Below are 21,530 nucleotides of genomic sequence, written 5' to 3' on the forward strand. Positions count from 1 at the left end.
AATCGGGTATGCTAAAGATGGAAACAATCTCCTAAAATAATCTCTCTTAATAATAGACAATTCTCTACATAAATATCCCCTAAATCAGTCCAAGACACTCGGGATTTCTACAAAATGAATGGACAATTTGCTCTTAAGGAACCTTCAGGAACACTAGTGCAACCATTGATAAGTAAATTGCATACCATTATATTGGCGCACACTAGTAGATTAACCATCAAACAAACACCTATACCACTTTAGCATCCAAAATTCCAATATTGAATGGCCAAGACAAAAATATCCATTTTCAAAAGGGTTCTCCTTTGCGAGATTAGTAAACTCTTAAATTTTGATCGTGGAGACAAGGATGACTAGCATACTCCTAAAAAGGAAGAACTCCTTGGACTTTTTCTAGAAAATTTTTCAGTGATTAAGTATTTCCTCCTTATACAAGATGCCTTTACCATAAGGGGGTTGTTGTAAGCCTTAGCTAGATGCATTTCTCTTCACGAAGACCAATAGAAGTTGAGACAAGCACATAAGCAATGGTGTAGATAGGAAAGCCCTATTATACCATCATCTTCAAAAGGTTGGATACTTTTAGTCTTCCATGGAAAAGGATGCCCCTCAACTTCAGAATTCTTGTTCTAAATGTGCACAACCTCGACATGTCAAAATGAAACTTTATTTGAAGTTTGGGGTATTGGCATCACCCACGCATCAAACTTCCTCTAAAATCCCCACTTGTCATTAGATTGACCACATAATTAAGAACAAATCTAAGAAATATACTTTACACTATGGATAGTCATATAGGCATCACCGACGCATCAGCCTTCCTCTAAAATGGAACCTTCCCCACTTGTCATTAGATTGGCCACATAATTAAGAACAAATCCAAGAAATATACTTTACACTATGGATAGTTGTATAAAACGTCCTCCTCTAGAAAACCTCTCAAGTATCTTCCCTTTCCTAAGATTGACAAAGTCCTTGGAAAAGTGCGTTTTAGTGTTTGTGGGGAACACCAAGGTAGCAAGAAGCTTTGGGACTATTGGACATTGGCTACTATTATCTCATCATGAAAACTATTCTTTGAATTATGCCAAAAAGTGTCCTAAATGCTTGTTCCATGGTCACTCCACCAAGGCCCTAATATTGAACTTCACATTTTGCTAATTTTGTGGTCGTTTTCATACTTGGGCATTTGATTTGATCAGACCATTTAACCCATAGTCTAATGGTTACGTATGGACATTCACAACAATGAAGTGTTTCACCAAGTGCTCAAAGTATATCCTGCTAAGGAAGGAGAAATGAACTGGTCATTGGAAATTTTTTTAAAAAAATTATTATTGAATGGATAAAGTAGTGGAATTTCATACTCAAAGCATACGTCTTCCATGTCTATCTTGAACCCTCGCCTTACTTTGTAAAAACAGAGTAGAGAGAGAGATAGAAATGGGTTAGGAAAGGAGGCATACTCTCTAACCTTCACCCAAATGAGAGTCTGGAAGCAATTGTCCACCGAGCAAGATAAAAATATCATCCAATGGATACAACAAATGTTTTTTTATACAAGTCCATCCAATGGTAGAAGGATCCCAAGTGTAAAGGGCAGAATACTACACGAATGGTAAGGAGAGGGGGGGAGCTCCTGCATTCACACCCCATTCGGGCAATTAGAGGACATTACAAAGAAAGTCAACAAGCTAGGAAAACCTATGTAAATGCAGCCAAAACAAACCCTCATGTGCATAATTTTAATACATTATTAATTATATTACATTTTCAAAATTGCAGGAGGTCAAAAATTGGCGGTGCACGCCAAGATTGGCCACAGAGAGTCTTGGCTTGGTGGGCTCGAATAAGGGTTCACTAAAGGGAGTCCCAGCTCCTTAACCTTTTTCCTACGCTACTCAAGTGTCTGCCACATGTCACTTGTGACATGTTTTTCTTTCTGTTTTCTCTCATCTTAACTGTTTGTCATAACCTAAGTGACTTAATTATTTGTTTTTTTTCATTAATTGAGATGTCATATGACATGCCATTATCAAAAGATGACATCGCTCATCCTTTGGCCTCTCTCCTACAAATACCCCCAATCATCCTTCAGTGGAGTTTTGTTTACTTTTTTTTAATAGCAAAATAATTTCATTAGATAGAATACGAATGTACAATCAAGAGAAAAGACATCTCCTAAACGAAGTCTCAGAAACCCCAGGGAAAACAAAATAAGAAAACCAAAAGGTGTAAAAAAATAACCCAAAGAAATCATCTCTTCCTAAGAAGTAACAGAGAAAGCCAACCCTACTAAGTTTTTTTTAACTGAGAAGCATATCCCTTTGAAATTACCATCAACCACACACCACAGAGAAGCCAAAAAATATGAATGTTATCCCACACCAACAAAAATGCTAATTTCTTCCCTGAAAAAATATGCAAGTTATGTTCCTTCTACAAACCCCAAAATACTGCAAATAAAGCACTAATCCATAGCGCTTTTCCTTCCTTCTTCCTACCAAACCCAACAAAATATATTGCAGAAACTCCCCCACTGTCCCCGGACAAACCCAACTTTCTCCAAAATAACTGAATAACTTGTTCCAGCCCTTCCATGCAAAATTTAGAATGCAAGAACTAGGGAGATCTTTTTGACATTAGCATTTAAGTCCCCTCTCCCTCACATTGGATTCCCACACTTTGGATTCTCACAAGTTCAGAGATTTGTTTTAGTCAACAAAACAACTTCACTTGCCACAATCCACACTTAACCTTCTTGAGGAATTGCCACTTCTCTTATCCAGACCCTCTCTAGAGCATCCATTACTTTTGTGCAACAAAGCTCTCCTCTCCTCTCAAAAACCCCATCCACATTTTGGCAACTCCACTAGGAAGAGTTTGACTATGCAAGGTTATGGCTTAGAGAAAGGTACTCAACTAAAATATTCCAATACCCAACTCACTTAAGATACTCAGTGGCAAACTTTAGGGATGCCAAGAGCGAAGAACCCTGAACTTTACCACCTACATGGCTTTGAAGATGCAGCTGTTTCTAAGACACCACCTTTCAAGGGGACAACCCCTACAATACCTCTCACAATCACAACACCAACATGGGGAATCCACTTCACATGTCCCTCCTAACCTCACTCCTTCTACTTCAACATACATCATGCCCAATTCCAGCCCCTACATCAATAACAAGGATTTGGACGAGATTTGGGCAAGGAATTATAAGAAGTATGTTTACTCTGGGATGAACTTTAATCTTCCTTATACACATCAAATTATCTCCAAATCTAATCTCAAGGACTATGCCAACCCCAAATTTAAGGTTTTCAATGACAAGTCTCACAATGCCAAGGAACATTTAACGCTATATGGACTAGATCATGATCTCAAGCTAAAGAAATTATCTAAATCCTTGACTAAGAAGGCATATATGTGGTATTTTTATCCTAAACCTAAACCTCAGCCAATTCTATGAGAAGTTCTTCTCCACTTAGGAGAAGGCGACTTTGGTGGATCTTGGCAAAAGGCATCAAAAGCCAAGGATATGTTCATCACTCTAACCCTTCGACACTATCTTCTAGCTAGCAAGCTACTCCTAGAGAGTGGAGACAAATCCAATAAAGTATCTCCTCAATAGGTCAATTCTTTCTAGACAAATAGCCAAATGGTTTTTAATGCTTGGACAGTATGATATTGCCATTGTTCTCCCAAGAACTATCATATCTTAAGCTCTTGCAGACCTCTTGGCTCAATTTCCATCTCAACATATAAGGTCATATCAGATACCACCAAGAATGATAAAAGGTTCCTCAATGAAAGGTCGAGAGGTATCCTCCCTAGGGATGATATAAGGATCCTCCTCCTAAACAAATATTAATCACGTGACAAAGACTACAAAAATAGGTTGAGAGGATGTCTCCCTTGAGCTAGGTTACCATCCCATGTCCCTAACAAGTCTAGGGATGCTCACCCTATTTGAATGTCACAAATTTACTCCAAAAATATCAAGGCACATGTGCTTTTTATTACTAGATGGAGACCTGACCTCCTAAGCAATGTATGAAGATTACATCTCCTGGTACTTGGTCAAAGTTCGATCGCCCTAGCCTACAAATTGGATTTCCTTTGTACACGCAATGAATCAAGATATGAGGCTCTTGTACTCCTATACTCAAACTCCTCGCTACAACCAATCTTGGAATCCAAATTTTGTGCATCCAAGGTGACTTCAATATTATCACCAAACAAATGAATGGAGAATTTGCTACTAAAAATTCTGCTGCCAAATTTGTCTAAGGTGACTTCAATCCCATTATCAAGCAAATGAATGGAGAATTTGCTCTAAAAGACTAAGTAGCAAATTCTGCTGCCAAATTTGTCTAAGGTGACTTCAATCCTATTATCAAGCAAATGAATGGAGAATTTGCTCTAAAAGACTATGCTAGCACCATGTGGAAGTTGGGTACAATTTTTGATAAGTTTCAAGCTTCGAAGTGTATAAACATACACCAAAGTCAGCTCATCAACATGCATATGCTTTGGCTAGATGTTAATCCTAAAAGATCAAGAAATGGCCGATTTCATCACAAGGACTTTCTTGATTAACTAAGTAGCGTGGAGAAGTTCTTTGATTGGAAAGAAATGTGTGTAAAGGTTAAATTCTTGAGCACGGATCATGCCTTACTTTGGTAGGATCAAGTCCAAGCAAGGCGTGAGCAGAAAGACGAAGGAAAATACACGGAACAAGATGCAATTGAGGTTGCAGGAGAAATTTCTACCCTCAAATTATGTCATAATCTTTACAAGAACCCTACCTTTCATAGTAAATGAATTGTTAGTTTCTGAAGACAAAATTAAGGATGACTTACAAAATTGTATCAACGAACAACTTCTTCAATTCTCACACAAGAATATTTCAAAAATGAAACACTTCCTTCTCAACCAAGACATCCTCTATTATAAGGGGGTTGATGGGGTGCTGTCTAGGTGTATTAGTGCTCACAAAGCTCAAAAATGGTTAAGATAAGTGCATGAAGATTAGTGTGGGTAAGAAGGGCCATCTCTCCATTGTCAACTTCAAAAGGTCAAGCAATTATAGCCCACCATGGCTAAAGATACTTCGCAACTTCAAAGCTCATACACTAAATGTACAAAACCTCCAAATGCTCAAGAATATACATTCAAAAGTTCAGAAGATTGGTCCCGCCCATACATTTTCTTTATTCATAAAGGAATACAACAAACAATAGTGAAAAATGTTCATTTTATCAAAAATAAGTCTAGCGGTATTCTTTACGAGATGGAGAGTTGTACCACTTATCCTTTTTGGGAAAATATTTAGGGTATCTTTCTAGTGTTGACATGGAAGAAGTACATTTCGGTGTTTGTGAGGAACACCAAGGAGGAAAGAGACTCTATCACAACTTCTAGATATTGGCTACCACTGGCTCACCATGAAAAAAGGATTCTTCTAGGCATGTTAAAAAATTCTTGGCTTGCCAACTTCATGGTAATGTCATTCATGCTACCGCAATGGAACTCCATGGTTTGGTGACTACATGACCCTTCCACACTTGGACATCTAATTTGATAGGACCCACAAATCTACAGTCTAAAGGGCGTACATGGATCAAGGCAACTACTAAATGTTTTACCAAGTGGATGGAAGCTATACTTGTTAAAGAAGGCAACATGACCTCTAGTGGAAAATTTTACGGCTGCAAACAAGTCAAGTCGAGCCAAGCTTTAACATGTTCAAGCTAAGCTCAAAAAAAGGATAGCTTGGCTCAAGCTTGAGCTCGATTCAATTAGAGCTCCAAAAATCAAGGTCAAGCTCAGCTAAAAAATTTAATCATAGGTTCGGGCTTGACTCGGTCTAGACCACAAACCAAACAAAACTAAGGCCGACCAATTCAGTATTTAATATTTTAAAGGCCATTCATGGCCAGCTGGGCTTAAAATACAACATTAAAGTAAGCCCATCAATAAACAGGCCTAAATACAATTAGAAAAATCCAAGGAGAACCCACAAGAATAGAGGCCCACAACACTAAACAGGCCCACAATGGAGCTAGCCTGCAGCCTTCTGGGAAGGTGGAGGAAAAGGGGAGCTAGGCAAGGGCTTTTATAAGTTGTTGAGGAGGCAAATGTTTTCGGGTTTTCGATGTGGGACAAAAGCATGTAGGCTGCAGCTCTCTGCCTCTCTCCCCTATGCTTTCTCCCCACTTCAAACCCTTACTTGCATATCATTGAACTCTTCCTGAGTCTCCCCTTTCTATATAAGCCTCCTTTCCCACGTTTGTTTAATTAATAAACAAACTAAAATAACTAGTAGTTATTTTGGAGTTTATATGGTTGATTGTGTGAAGCAATAGTTAATTTATTAACTTAAATAAACAAAATAAAATATTATAAGTACTCAATTTAAAATCGAGCTCATTTCCTAGCCTATTGAGTTGTTCACAAGTCGAAATGTCAACTTATTTATTAAACGAGCCTAAAAATTAGGCTTGAGATTCACTCATTTAAATAATAAACAAGCCCGAACAAGTTCTAACCGAGCCAAGCTCCCAAGCCGTTCATGAGTGGCTTGGTTCATTTTCAGCGCTAAGGTGAATATCATTTATCAGTTCAGAATTCCAAAGTATATGGTATCCCTTCATTAACTCAAAAGTAAGGGAAGTAGGGAACTCCTGACTCATTATGATGTTGATCATATGCAATCAACTCCTTACAACCTAAACAGTAACGAACAAGAAAAGGCAAAGAACAAAACTCTACCATGGGTTCTTAGCAAGATGGTACATGAAAACCCCAAAGGGTGGCATCATATGATCCTTTAGCACTTTGGGTGTATCGCACTGCCAAAAGAGGAACTATTAAAGCAACCCCTTGGTGTACGAAGTTGTCTTTATGATTACTTGATCTAGAAGACTTACAAGAGAGGAGGACTACATTCCAACAAAATTTGGTCACTTCCCAATGAAGATCAAGAACTACCTATGAAAAACTAGTAAGAATAAGGTCATTTTAAGAAGAAGGTTTGTTCTTACAAGCAACTACGCATGTGCATCGTGGACTCCCTACACAAAAATTTGCTCCTAACTCCTAAGTGGGAGGGGCCTTAGATAGTTCACAAGATATATAATGGGGTGATTGTAAGTTGACTAATCCAAGAACAAATGATGTAACCATTCCAATCAACTTTCAATATATTGAAAGTTCCATGTGCAATATTATATGTTCATTCCATGCAAAATAATGAAAAATCATACAAGAGAATAATTTGGACTACATGTTTAAGCGACAAAATCCATCCTAATTCCTCACTTCTTTGAGATTTTCATTGTTTTTCAAAAAAAAAATACATGAAGAGGAAAAAAATATAATAAACATTTATTTATCTAATTAGGATAATCACCAAAAATATGATAGTAAATAAAAATAAAGGGTAACAGGAATCAAATAAGTACATGAACCTAGTATTCCATGAAATTCCCTGTTTGCCTTTCATCAACATTGCCTTAATGATCAATTTGTCTAACTCTCTCCAAGATTCAAGGGATGAGATGCTATACTAGCTCGCTTCAAGCAAGAATTAAATATGCCCATGTTAAACCCGACACATCTACATAACTCTATCATCTGATCCACAAAATCCATCAGCAACGTAGACATAGAACTCCAATGACTGCATGAAAAACTTAGAATACTTCGCCAATGACATCCAATAGCATCGAGACAACATTCTTCCCACGTGATACTGAATCAAGTGCCTCCTCTGTAATCTAAAGCTGTGAAATTCTACATATGCAGGATCCTCCCAACGCACTAAGAAATTTCCAAGATCATGCGAGTCCATTAATCATGGGAGTAAAGGAGGAATAGTGTGATTAGGAGAATCCATAGGGGACAACCTACTAGTAGCAAGAGTCTCATGTCTAGAAGGACGAAGTAAATAATCCTAATGTTGAGATGCGTCATGAAATTGGCTGAGCTGAGAATGTGGAATTGAGTAGCATGGCCAAGTGGTGATTAGGACCCATGAGTCGAAGAATGGCTTTCGGGTATAGGAGAGGAATCATGTAGAATGCCATCCCCACGCTCATCCTCTCCCTCCATGCTCCCTCCATCACTATGGTTGTCCTCACTACGACTATGCTCATCAACATCAAGGGAGGTTCCATCAATTTCCCCATCAGAAGCACCAACTTTGTTATCTAAAATATCCAACAAGAATATGCTCTCATTTTCCCTAGGTAGCCTCTCTTCAAAAATTTATTACCCTTTTTTGCTCTTGTATAAGGAGAAACGGTGGTGCCAAAGGTGGTCTAAATGTTCAAAATACTATCGTCCATCCCTATTTCGTCTACATCACCAATAATGTCAAGGAACAGCTAATCCGTTGGGATTACCTTCAGCAAGTGGGGGTAAAGATTAGTATTGTATGCATTGAATGAACTTGCTTGTATATATTTTACCTTTGTGTTATGCACTCCTCCCCCCCCCCCCCACCCCCGCACATTAGGCAGCAAGGAGTTAGAGATTCTCCATCATGCTAAATACGAAGATCTTCAAGATCCATGAGTGCTCACCACAGTTAGAATCTTACCATTCGCGATGCGATTCATACAATTTATATCAGTTCATGACAAATTGATTTGAATCTTACTGGCAAATCTAAAAAGAACTTAATTGTTGCTGAATCTATCAATTCGCCTAGTGAATTTCAATCTGAATCTATGGATTCACATGGCTCTAGACCTATCAAGATTGTCATATCCTAACAATCCCAACTATTTAAAAATTCAAAATAGTATTTAGTTTTATTATTGCTTTTATTTTTACATGATTATCTTCTATTCCTTGTCCATGCCAATTTTGTGCTAAAAAATAGGAGAAATAGAACTTTTGTCTGTTAGTGGTTATTTAGTCATTTAGCATCATTATTATTACGTGTTAGTTATGTTAATAAGTGTGAGTTAGTAGGGGTACTAAGGTCACTGGAATTGTACTTGACATATATTATAAATAGAGGGAGAGACCTATCATTGATGTTACGTCTTCCATTTTACCCAATTATTCAACATGGTATCAGAGCAAGATTCGACCTAAACCCTAATTGCATGACTGCCGCTAAATCAAACCCTAAACATCATAATACCACACAGCCTGCTGCAGTAAAAGGGTCATCAGCATCACCAAAGTCCAGGAGCAGCTTCAGCAGTTGCAGGAAAAAAAGCTGCAGTCGCAGGGAAAACCCTAGATGCTGCTGTACTCTTCAACATTTCAAGAAATACCTCATCTTTTGCAAAACTAACCACATAGCAAGCCACAGAACCTGCCGATCTGCCAACCATCAAAATTTCATAGCCAGAGGATCCTCCACTTGCCCCCACACATCGACGGAAAGCCGGCAGTGCCGACCCCACACGCCTGCGCGTGAGACATTTTTGAGCAGCCATTTTGCTCCAATTTCCTCTCAAATGTCTTGAATCCTTCCTCACACCATAATACCAAGTTGTTAGTCATCTTTTTTGCCCAAAGGTATCACCCTTTTTTTAGTTGTTCATGTGCAGCATTCCGGGAATGATTGCTTGCTAATGCCTGAAGCTATTGGTTAATAATTATAGAGTTCATTGAGGCATGAAACAGTGATATTGCGGTGTTCTTGATTCATTTTTTTTTCCTTGTTCATCGTGTGCTTGTGCTTTGCTCCGGTTGTCAAACATTGTGTGTTGGGATGGTGTCCATGAATTCCAGGAGGATGTTGTTCCCTGTGTACTTCACATGTTCTACTGTATAGAGGCTGCTTGGTACTGTTAGAGCTGTGTGTTGATTTCATGGGATGTGTTTAAGTCTTTTGGAGCAGGGGCATATACATTGATTTAGTAGGATTGTGGCAGTGCTATGTCCAGTTGTTTAAGACTTTTGGAGCAGTGGCAGCATTTATACATGGATTTTATAGGGTTGTGGCTGCGCTATGTCCAGTTGTTGGTGATTCGTTCGTGGTTGAATCAACGGTTGGCTAGTTTTTGTTTTGTTCAGTTGGTCTGAAAATTCACTATTGGAATCCTGGGAGAATTGTTTTCAATGTGTATTTCTGATTTGCTGCTGTATCGAGGTTGTGTGTGTTGGGAAGGCGTCCTCAAATCTCAAAAGTACGTTTCTATCGTCAAGCATTTGTTCAAGTGAAAAGCACACTATAATGAGTATTCAAGGTTCCTATAGTATCAAACATCCCAACAAGCATCTCATCACATTGCATTTTTTTTCTCAGAAGGGCAATCCTACAGTTTGTATGTCATTTGGTATCTCCCGTTCTAGTCCTTGGATTATCGAATCTGTTGCTACTGACCATGTGACAGGTGTAACCAACTATTTTGCCCTCCAATACCTAAAAGGCTACCTCAAGTTACCCTTGCTGATGGGTCCACAACTACAATTAAAGGGATAGGAACAGTAAATCCTACTCCCTCCCTCCCTCTTTCCTCTATTTTATACATTCCTAAATCCCCTTTCAATATTATGTCAGCTAGTAAGCTTACAAAGGCACTAAATTGCTCTGTAACCTTCTTTCCTAATTCTGTGATTATTCAGGATCTAAAGATGAGGAAGACAATTGGTATAGGACGTGAGGCTCGTGGACTCTACTACTTTGAGTCACTTTCTTCTCCCATTGCTTGCACAGCCGCTGCTACACTGCTTCAAATCCATTGTCGCCTTGGTCATCCGTCCTTGGGCAAATTAAAACAGCTAGTTCCTACCTTGAGTTTTGTGTCTAGTCATGAGTGCAAATCATGTCAGTTGGCAAAACATCATCATGTTCCCTTTGCTTCTTGAGTCAACAAACAAGCACATAGTCCTTTCGTGCTTGTCCATTCTAATATTTGGGGTCCGAGTCGCGTAACATCAAAAGTGGGGTTTCGGTACTTTGTTACATTTGTCGATGACTTCAGGATGACTTGGTTGTATTAATGAAAGATCGTTCTGAGTTGTTTAATATCTTTTGTGTCTTCTATTCTTAAATAAAGACTTAGTTTGATATGTCAGTCAAGATACTTCGTAGTGATAATGCTAAGGAGTACTTCAATACCCAATTCAGTACCTATATGACTAATTCTAGCATGACCCATCACTCTTCTTGTGCCCACACTCCACAAGAAAATGGAGTTGCTAGAATTGAAAAACAAACATATTCTCAAAGTCACTCGTACCTTATTGTATCAAATGAATGTACCCAAAGTTTTTTGGAGCAATGTCATGCTCACTGCTTGCTCTCTCATTAATAAAATGTCATCCTCATCCTTGGTGGTAAACCCATATTCAGTTATCTTCCCTAAGGCTCCTTTGTTCTTCCTTCTTCCTCGTATATTTGGTTGTGTGCCTTTTGTCCATCAGTTAATTCCACGAATGGACAAGTTGGATCCTCACGCTATCAAATGCATTCTTTTTGGGGCATTCCTATACTCAAAAGGGTTATCGATATTATAGCCCTACTTTACATCGATTCTTTGTCTCAGCTAATGTCACCTTTTTTTAAGTCTACACCATACTACTCTAATTCCTTGAGTTCTATTGACCTTAATAAGTCCCTTCCTCTACCTTGTCTTCTAGATCCTAACCATTTTATGCCCAATCCTCCAACATCCTCATCCAGTTTGAGTCCTTCTCGTGGCTTGGATCATCCCAACTTGCACATGACAACTCAAGGGAGGGGAGCCTCCTCTAGCTTCCACTTCTACGCCTTTAGTTCCCTTGTCAAATGATTCTATTTCCCAAGATGTTGATCCACCCATTGCTGTTCGAAAAGGTAACATAATTGTAACCAATATCCAATCTCTAATTTTGTTCGTTATGATTTCTCGCCACTCTCATATTCCTATTTTGTAAATACTTTGTCCTTTGTTGCTCTACCAAAATCTATTTCTAAATCCCTGTCCCATTTTGGGTGGAGGAATGCAACGATAGAAGAGATGTGTCCTCTACAGGATAATGTGTGCTCTTCAAAAAGGTAAATGCACATGTACCCAATGTCCCATTTCCAACTATGTTTGTTATATCACCCTCCTATTATTGTTTTGTTACTACTCTATCATCTACTGCCCTTCCTAAATTTGTTTCAGAATCCTTAGCCCACTCAGGGTGGAGAAATGTTATGTTTGAAGAGATGAATACTTTCCAAGACAATGGCACTTAGGACTTGGCATCTCTTTCTCCTAACAAGTTTGTGATTGGTTGTCACTGGGAATACACAGTGAAAGTCAACCTTGACGGTTCTGTGGCTCTTCTAAAGGTCCGTCTTATTGCTAAAGGGTATACTCGGGTATATGGTTTGGATTATTCTGACACCTTTTCTCGAGTTGCCAACTTACATCAATATGTCTGTTCATCTCCTTGGCTACTACTTGTCACTAGCCTCAGCATCAATTAGATGTAAAGAATGCCTTCTTGCATGGTGATCTTAAGGAGGAGGTCTACATGGAGCAACCACCTGGGTTTGTTGCTTAGGGGGAGTCAGGCTCAGTGTGTCAGCTTAAAAAGGCACTATATAGTTTAAAACAATCTCCCAAAGCACGATTTGGTCATTTCAGTGTTGTAGTACTTGAGTTTGGTCTTCGACGGTGTGCAGTGGATCATTCTATGTTTTATCATCATAGTTCACCGGGTAGGATCCTTTTTGTTGTTTATGTGGATGATATTGTTATTACAAGTGATGATGATAAACGTATTCAGAGTCTCAAACTTTTTTCTATAGACTAAGTTCCAACCAAAGATTTGGGACCATTGAAATACTTCTTGGGTATAGAAGTATCTATATCTCGTATGGGAATTGTTTTGTCACAGAGGAAGTATGCTCTTGATTCGTTGGATGAAACTAAATTGTTGGGATCAACACTAGTTGACACACCCATGGATCCTAACAGCAAGTTAGTGTCGAATATGGGTGATTAGTTACCTAATCTTGGACAATACCGAAGACTTGTTGGAAGGTTGAATTATTTCACAGCCACTCATCCGGATATATCTTTTGCAACAAGTGTCATGAGTCAATTTCTAGATTCTTTGAGAACAAGCCATTGGGATGCAATAATTCACATCTTAAGATATCACAAAGGTGCACCTGGGAGAGGTCTTTTATATCGTTATCAGGGTCACACTTATATTGATGGATATACAGATGCAGATTGGGCTGGGTTGCCTTCCGACCAGAGATTCACAACCTTGGTTGATGTTAATTTGGTTTCTTGGAGTAAGAAACAAACTATGGTGGCCTGGTCAAATACTGAATCAGAATATAGAGCTATGGCTCACACTACTTGTGAACTTGTCTACTTGAAGAACATGTTGGAAGAATTGGATTTTTCACATTCTCAGCCTATGAAGTTGATGTGTGATAATCAAGTTGCTCTTCATATTGCCTCCAACCCGATCTTTCATAAGCAAACGAAACACATTGAGGTTGATTGCCACTTTGTTCGGAGTTGTGCAGAAGCTGATTACTACCACTAATGTGAAGATATGCAGCTCGCTGATTTGTTTACTAAAGCTTCGAGGGGTGATTATGTCTTTTAGAATTATTGTTAAGTGCATTAGTATGTTAATTAGTGAGAGTTAGTAAGATATTACTGTCATTAGAATGCATTTGATTGGCATTATAAATAGAGGGAGAGACCTATTTTCACGTTAGGTCATTCATTTAATCAAAATCTCAACAAGTTTGGCCTTCAATGATGTGCAGTAGATCATTTTGTATTTTATCGTTACACTCCATCCGAAAGGATTTTTCTTATAGTGTATGCGGATGATGTTGTGATTACTGGTGATGATGATCGAGGTATTCAAAGCCTAAAGCATTTCCTGCAGACTAGTTTCAAACAAAGGATTTGGGACCATTGAAGTACTTCTTGGCTACAGAAGTATCGAGATCTTGTACAGGAATTGTCTTGTCTCAAAGGAAGTATGTTCTTGATCTTTTAGATAAGACGGGGCTATTGTGATCCAAACCTGTTGATACGCTCATGGATCCCAATAGCAAGTTACTTCTAGATATGGGTGATTTGTTGTGTAACCCAAGACAGTGCCAAAACCTTGTTGGGAAGTTGAATTATCTTACAATCACTCAACTAGATATATCCTTCACAACAAGTGTTGTGAGTTAGTTTCTCGATTCCCTGAGAACAAGTCACTGAGATGCAGTATTTCGCATTTTAAGATATCTCAGAGGTGCAACATGGAGAGGTCTCTTTCAGGATCAACGCCACACTCATATTCAAGGATATACAGATGCAGATTGAGCCGAGTCACCTTCTGGCTAAAGATCCTCAACCAGCTACTGCATCTTTGTTAGTGGTAATTTTGTGTCTTAGAGAAGTAAGAAACAAACTGTGGTGGCCGGGTCAAGTGCTAAGTCAAAGTATAGAGCTACGGCACACAATTTGGTTGAAGAACATGTTGAAAGAACTAGGTTTTCCACATTCTCGGCCTATGGATTTAATGTGTAATAATCGAGTTGCTATTCATATTGCCTCCAACCCAGTCTTCCATGAGCGGAAAAAGCACTTTCTGATTGCCACTTTATCGGGAGAAGCTCATCACAACCACTTATGTGAAGTATGAGTTTCAGCTTGCTAATTTATTCACTAAAGCCTTGGCAAGTGCTCATGTTAAATTCATTTGTAACGAGTTAGGAGCATATGATATATATGCTCCAACTTGAGGGGGAGTGTTAGTGGTTATTTAGTCATTTAGTATTATTATTAATATGTGTCAGAGTTATGTTAATAAGTGTGAGTTAGTAAGGGTATTATGGTCATTGTATTGTACTTGAAATATATTATAAATAGAGGGAGAGACCTATAATTAATGTTAGGTCTTCCATTTTACCCAATTATTCAACAAGATCTTATGTGGCCATGACAAAACCATGCTTCACTCCAGGAGGAGTATGGTGTTCTACTTCTGCCAAGGAGAAGAACAGGCAAAACACTCATCGACTAAGGAGGTACTCATGTTTTGTTGTATTGTTAAGATTCAAAAGTTGGTTTTGTTAGTAGTTTGTTCAATTATTATCATTTTTTTATGTTAATTATTTTTTTTTATTTTTAATTTAAGAAAAATTATGCATGAGATGTTAATTTTTTTATTGTTGTAAACACCAAAAGTTTAGTTTTTTATTATTTTTCTTGATTCCTTTCCCTAAAAACACATTAAGTTAGTTTTTTTTATTATTATTTCTTGATTCAATTCCTTATTTCTTATTTGTTTAGGGAAAGCATAAGCATTAAATATGATTTGTTTTGTCAAAATTAAATGTCTTTTACATTTTTCTTCTTGTTCGTACATCAATATATGCATGTCATTTAGAGTTGATTTTGGAAATTTGAGATGAATTTTACAATAGAATTCAATTCTCAATCCTCAATCCTCGATTCCAAAAATGGAATTATGATTCATAATTCGAATCCCACTTTGACAACTATGTGTGGAGCAAACCTTCTAGATCATTCCCAAAAAAACATTACAAAAATAACTTATATGTATAAAGTGACCCATCAATTCTAGAGTTGTTTCATGGTACAAATCTAGAATGTGGTACAAAGGCCAGCCCCATGGGAATCAGCCCCCATGAGAACAAAGGCCAATCCCATAGAAGTCAATCCCTTCGTTAATCTTGGGCCCACTACATATATTAGCGTGGTCTACAATTAATTGCTTCTTTTGTTGACTTCTAATCCCATAATTTTTGAACAATCTAAACCCTCTGCACACGCCAATATTGATCAGGAGACCTGTGGTGGCCCCCGGATCAATCCCAAGTCTCAAGATGTTGTAGAGAGTTTTGGTTTGACAGCCTCGAACTAGGGTCCATAATCCATTAAAGTGACCTTGTCCCTTTAAACCTTCCTTAGCTAGCTCAAATTTCACCCATAACACGTTGCGTTTCCTAATTTTTCTCTTTTTTGGCTACGTGTCATGACCTTATTGAATAACTTAAATTCTTTATCATTGGCTAAAACCTTATGCACAACCATAACCCTCCCCTTAATGAATAATAGTATCATCCCAAATTAGCACTATAAATACCAACATTCTCACCCCATTTGGGGGATTTTTCTCATCAAAGACTTTCTCTATCTAACCTAGAGATTCTCTCTCTAAAACCATAACCACCTATACACCCTCCTCCTGCCACCAAACACATTAGTGCTAAGGATCACCTGATTCTCCTCTCTTGGCAATGGCCACTATATCCCATTACTTGTATCCTTGTATGCAACAATGCTCCCATCCACATCTAGGAACCCACAGCTACACATTTCTATAATCATCTCCTTCCATCTTTCCTCAAGATCACAGCTTTAGCCAGCAGCCGAGTCTATGCCCTTAATTTTTTTTCTTATGCAGCATCATCCCCCTTCAGACTCCAGCTCACCTCAAGCTTTTAAGAAGCTTCTAGCTCCCTTGAGCTCAATGTCTCTCTTTCCTCCAAAGTTAAATCATTTTCTTTGCCAACATTGAATCTCCATCTCCACAAATCTCCCCTTTGCCTCCCATGGACTAACCGACTATAAGGCCGGTTTTTGGTTACAACAAACTAACCCAATACAAAACACAAGCAATAACAAAGTTCAATTTTACACATTCTACACACTCCTCAGCAACCAAACGCAGCACAGGCATTCATAGCACGCAATGAACTGCTCGGAAAGCAAACTTGTAGATACACGAAGGGTTTGAGGAGAAGATTGAAAGTACATTAGGGCTTTGGTGATGCGAGAGAAATTATCAGTTCCATATGCTTTGACGAAGTAGTCTTCGACTTCAGGGTTCCATCGCAATGTCGGATTGTAGGAGTAACGTTCTGATGCGTCCATCTACAAAACAAAATTTGTCCGTAAGAAACACACACGTACATGCAGTCACAAGAGAGCAAGAGTCAGCGAGAGTACCATGGGGCTTGGGGTGCGAAGGGAGAGGAAGCTTCTTCTTACGGCGGCGATTAAATCCCTCCCTCTCTTCATTCAAAGAGACAGGAGTCATAAGCCAAGTAAACAAGTTTTTTCCCATTTTATTATTAATTTATAATAAAATATAAAATAATACTATGTTCCCTGTTTAATACTCGCGTAAGCATTAAAGTTTACGTAAACAAGATTTAAACAAATCTCACAGCACCAAGGTACGAGATTTAAAAGGTCAGGTCTTCTCACTGTGACGCATGGCATGCTAGGAAGCAAATCGCACATGACCAAATTGCGAGATTTTGCAGGGGGAAATGAACTAGCAACTGACGCGTGGCAAACTGGTTAATTAATCTTGTAGGACGAAATTGTGAAATTTGCAGCGGAAATCAATTGTGAGCTGACGCCTGAAAAATCTCGCAACTTGGTCCTACAAGATTTGCTTCGGCCCTTTAAATGCCCTTTCTCCTTCAATTTTCCGCGCACAGAACAGAGAGACAGAGGAGACTTGTAGAGCAAAGAGGGTAGTGCCCAGACAAGGGGTCACGAACTGGGTGACTATGCACGAGATATTTGTGACTACGTGGGAGCATTGGCGAGACTACATCCTACCAGGAGTGGCGGAGGATGGTCTGATGCGTCCGGATGACCCATACTTTACCTAGTATAGGTCCATCACACGACGCTTCGTCGACAGGATCAATAGGACCGCTGTTGTAAATCTGAGCCTCGTAAGAAGACTTTAACCCACACTTACTTTTGTTATGTATATGTTACGATCTGCATGTGTTAGAAGAATTTTGGAGAGATATGTTTTGTTCCGTCACCCTTTATATATCCTTCTCTTAGTTGAGCTATACATGCAGTGTTGTCTTTATATAAAATTGTTAGATTATTCTTGATTGATTGAAGATCATAATTTGCTTGGATATAAGAAATCATTTATCAGAGCCACACGAACTCTCTACTAGCTTCATGGATAGCTAGTATTTCAGAATGATTTGAGGATGTTGCTATAATCGTCTACTTTACTGATTTCCAAGATACAGTAGTTTTTTTGTAAAGAAATACATATCTAGTTTGAGATTTAGCACTGTGAGGATCAGATAGATATCCAGCATCTATATGTCCTACTAGTTGAGATTTGGAATCAAATGAGTAGAATAAACCCAAATCAGATTTACCTCTCACACAATATAGAATGTGCTTAATTGCATTCTAGTGTCGCTGAGTAGGAGCAGATGTCTATATATATACTACCCTAATATCCCTTTATTATCTACTATAACATCTCGGTCCCAAAGTGGCACCGAGGAATGCTTGTCCATAAAATAACACACCTATGCAGCGGAAAACATAAAATCATACAACCATAATTACGACACTAGAATTCAGTATTTTACCAAAACATTTATACATATATATAACTTCCAGAAAATCCTCCATCAGACTTCCTAGAAGTTACTAACAAAAACATCCCCCAAAAATACTTACCCTTTTAACAGGGTAGAATAAATATTCACTCTATCTTCGAGTCTGATTTGCTCGTCTAGCGGGATCACCTGAAATATGATAAATTACTGGGATAAGACAACTCTCAGTAAATCGAAATATGCTTCCCAGTGTGTGGATACTGAGTTTACATATACTGATAAATAACTGAAAAAGAGATAGCATATAAAATAATATACAGTATAACTCACGCCTATGTGGCTTAAAATACAACTGTAATATCTGAACTTTCTATTTAATCATATTTTTAGTGCCTATAAATATATCTGTTGTTTTCCTGTAAATCTATATATGTAAATAACTGTGAAAATTTCCCTAAATGGTTGTATGTCATGATTTAACCCCTTATGACAGGATTGTGTAACCTGTAGGTGGGACTTAACACTAGTTGGCCTACTAGGATGAGTCAACTGAAACCTCTATCGTCAGACCGGCCGCCTCAATCCAGACTACTAGGGAGCCTGCAATCTCTCCCAAGGCACGATCGCCTACTCATTAAATCCACACACTATTTGAGATATGTGGTTGCACTCTAATCTGAATAGATATGATACCGTGCTTTAAAATCTGATCTAATCCATCAGGGTCTAATACCGTATAATACTAATTTATATATATATATATATATATATCTTACTGTTTTACCATGATTCTGTTTCAATTGTAATAATTGTTAGCTTTACCGTGATCCCAAGAGGAGGGTGAATTGGTATATTTTTTTAAGATTTAATCCTTAGGTAAGTATTCTAACACCAATATGTTCACAATCCTAAGGTTAATCTAGTGCAAGTAATGTAAATAAAACAGAACTTCAATAAAGCAATTTAATTAACAGCACATGCACCAGAAAGCAGTAAAGGAAGAGTAACATACATAAATGTTATCGAGGTTCGGCCAATTGCCTACGTCCCCGCCTTGGTTAACAAGCATAAGGATTACCACTATGATTGCTCACTTAAATGGGTGGAGCGGCACCAATAACAAACCAGGTCAATTAGTGCAGGGCTGACCTCAACCTTTACAACTAATCCTTACCGGGTTGGATTAGCGCCCCCTCAGGCCACGCTTGGAAACACTCAAATTTTTCAATTAGATGGTACAGAAATAGTGCTTTTACGTAAAGCAAAAATGTACCCAAATACACACGTTCACATACACATTAAGAACATGGATATAGTGTAAGGTCAGTGATGCAATTTTGTTCAATCAATACTCAACACAATATAATGAGTATGATACTCAAGAGTATTCAACACAAGCAATGACTTGGAATCTAAACAAGATATTTCAATAACAAATTAATATTCCAAGTATACAAGTCAGATAATCAAACTAGCCTAAGAGAGTTTTCATCAATGTAATATGCACAATACAAGTTGGAAAATATTTGCTTCTTTGAAAAATCTTTGCACACCAAAAACAAAGCTATTGGACACTTGCAACAGAATGCAAATATCCAAAGCTTCCTTGGTTTAATCCTACACAAGATTTATAATAGAAAAATCCATGAGATAAACCTAAGCTAAGCTCCCAAAGAAATTATATCAAACACACATACAAGTGGGAGTATTAGCACAGAATAGCAATCACACTTATACAAAAAGAACTCTCACAATCTCAGATTTTATCAAAAGGATGCAAGTTTTAGAGTATTTGGGCAAAGGGTGAACTTTCAAGAGAGTGGAATTTTTGACTAATCACTTTGCTAATCACCCTCTAATCTTACAAATGAACTCATATTTATAGCCAGGGGTAGAAATATAACCATTTGGGATATAATGGGAATAATTAAAAAAGTCTCAAATGATTAAAATGCAATTAGCCCAAATTAACCATGTTTTACCGCGGTTAAAATAATTTTAATCGGCTGGGATTCCGGTGGCTGAACCTAAGTTCAGTCGCCCATCCAGACACATGCTAAAAAGGTATTCAATGCAGTTCGGTCACCCAGATAGAGCTTCGGCAGCCCGAATCAAAGTCAGCAGTGAAACTTCGTGACTTCGGGTGCCCGGACCAATGTTCGGTGGCCCGAATTCATGGGTTCGGTCGGCCGGGGTCCTTTTTGAACTAAATTGATCGGTATCTCGAGTTGGTGAGCTATCCCTTTTGAAGGGTTCGGGCGCTCATGGATGGTGTGTGCATTCAAGGGTCGGTCGCCCGAGAGCCTGGTCAACATTTTGACTTGTCAACATTTGGGCGCCCAAGGAGTTTTGTACTCCAAGAGTTCGGTCTCTCAAGTTGCTTAGAATTGTTTAATTTAAGCACAGTTTCAACACACCTATATATTATATGCTATGTATGTGTGAGTGTTGGAACCTAGGGTCTTGCTATGGTCTTATTGAGCTTACGATATATCTTGTATGCATGATGTGTAGGTAAGAAACATACAAACCATAGCCTAAGTTACTATTACAAACCCATATTACAAACATTAAAATACACAATTATAAATTACAAGTCTTTAAGGTCTTCTTGTTTCTTCAAGTGTCCTTCCTTGGGATATTTATTCGAGTCTGCACAAACACTTGACAATCATCAAATATCAGTATTTGTCATTATCAAAACTGGGTGCGACCTATAAGGTCAACATTCTCCCCTTTTTTGATGATGACAAATACACTCTGCAAAAAATGGGTATAGCATTAAGAGGCTCCCCGTAACAGTGTGCATCATGTATTTAACCCAATTTTTGCCCCTACATCTCCCCTTTTTGGCAACAGCAAAAAGGATAATAAGAATAAAAACTATAGGGGTAAGTGTTACATTTATACATTATATGTCTTGGAAAGATTTTGAAAATTTTTGGCAGAGTGTCATTTTTAAATCGAACTTTCGAAAATAAATCCTGCATAAATTGTAACCTGTTTGAATTTATATATCCTAACAGTTTATCAACAACTACTCAAACAGTCCAATATGGTCCAATCAATCAAATATACATTTCAATATCATCATGAAGTGGAAAAAAAGAGTGGTGCATCACAAGCGAGAATCGATATGCATAAAGTCCAATATGATCATGCTATAGATATAAGACATGTGCGTACAAGAAATAAT

The 21,530-nt window shown here is 38.1% G+C and overlaps 1 protein-coding gene across 16 annotated transcripts in view; it reads right to left on the bottom strand.

Annotated features, from left to right (window-relative positions):
• LOC131149194 (rRNA (cytosine-C(5))-methyltransferase NOP2C) overlaps positions 1-17,053 on the bottom strand; it is a 169,378-nt gene extending 152,325 nt beyond the window's left edge. For 9 of the 16 annotated variants that reach the window (XR_009135165.1, XR_009135164.1, XR_009135163.1 and 6 more), the window contains exons 1-2: positions 16,950-17,038; positions 16,756-16,874 (exon numbers count right to left, since the gene is read on the bottom strand). Coding sequence is in view for 10 of the 16 variants with exons in the window: in XM_058099423.1 (XP_057955406.1) it covers positions 16,756-16,874; positions 16,950-17,021 (191 nt within the window). In the remaining 6 variants the exon portion in view is untranslated. Of the gene's footprint in view, positions 1-16,755; positions 16,875-16,949 lie in introns of all 16 variants that reach the window. The other 7 variants (XR_009135167.1, XR_009135166.1, XM_058099426.1 and 4 more) reach the window with 1 other exon arrangement.
• Between the last annotated feature and the right edge of the window lie 4,477 nt (positions 17,054-21,530).

The sequence above is a fragment of the Malania oleifera genome, chromosome 2, assembly GCF_029873635.1.
Source record: "Malania oleifera isolate guangnan ecotype guangnan chromosome 2, ASM2987363v1, whole genome shotgun sequence".
Lineage (NCBI taxonomy): Eukaryota > Viridiplantae > Streptophyta > Magnoliopsida > Santalales > Ximeniaceae > Malania > Malania oleifera.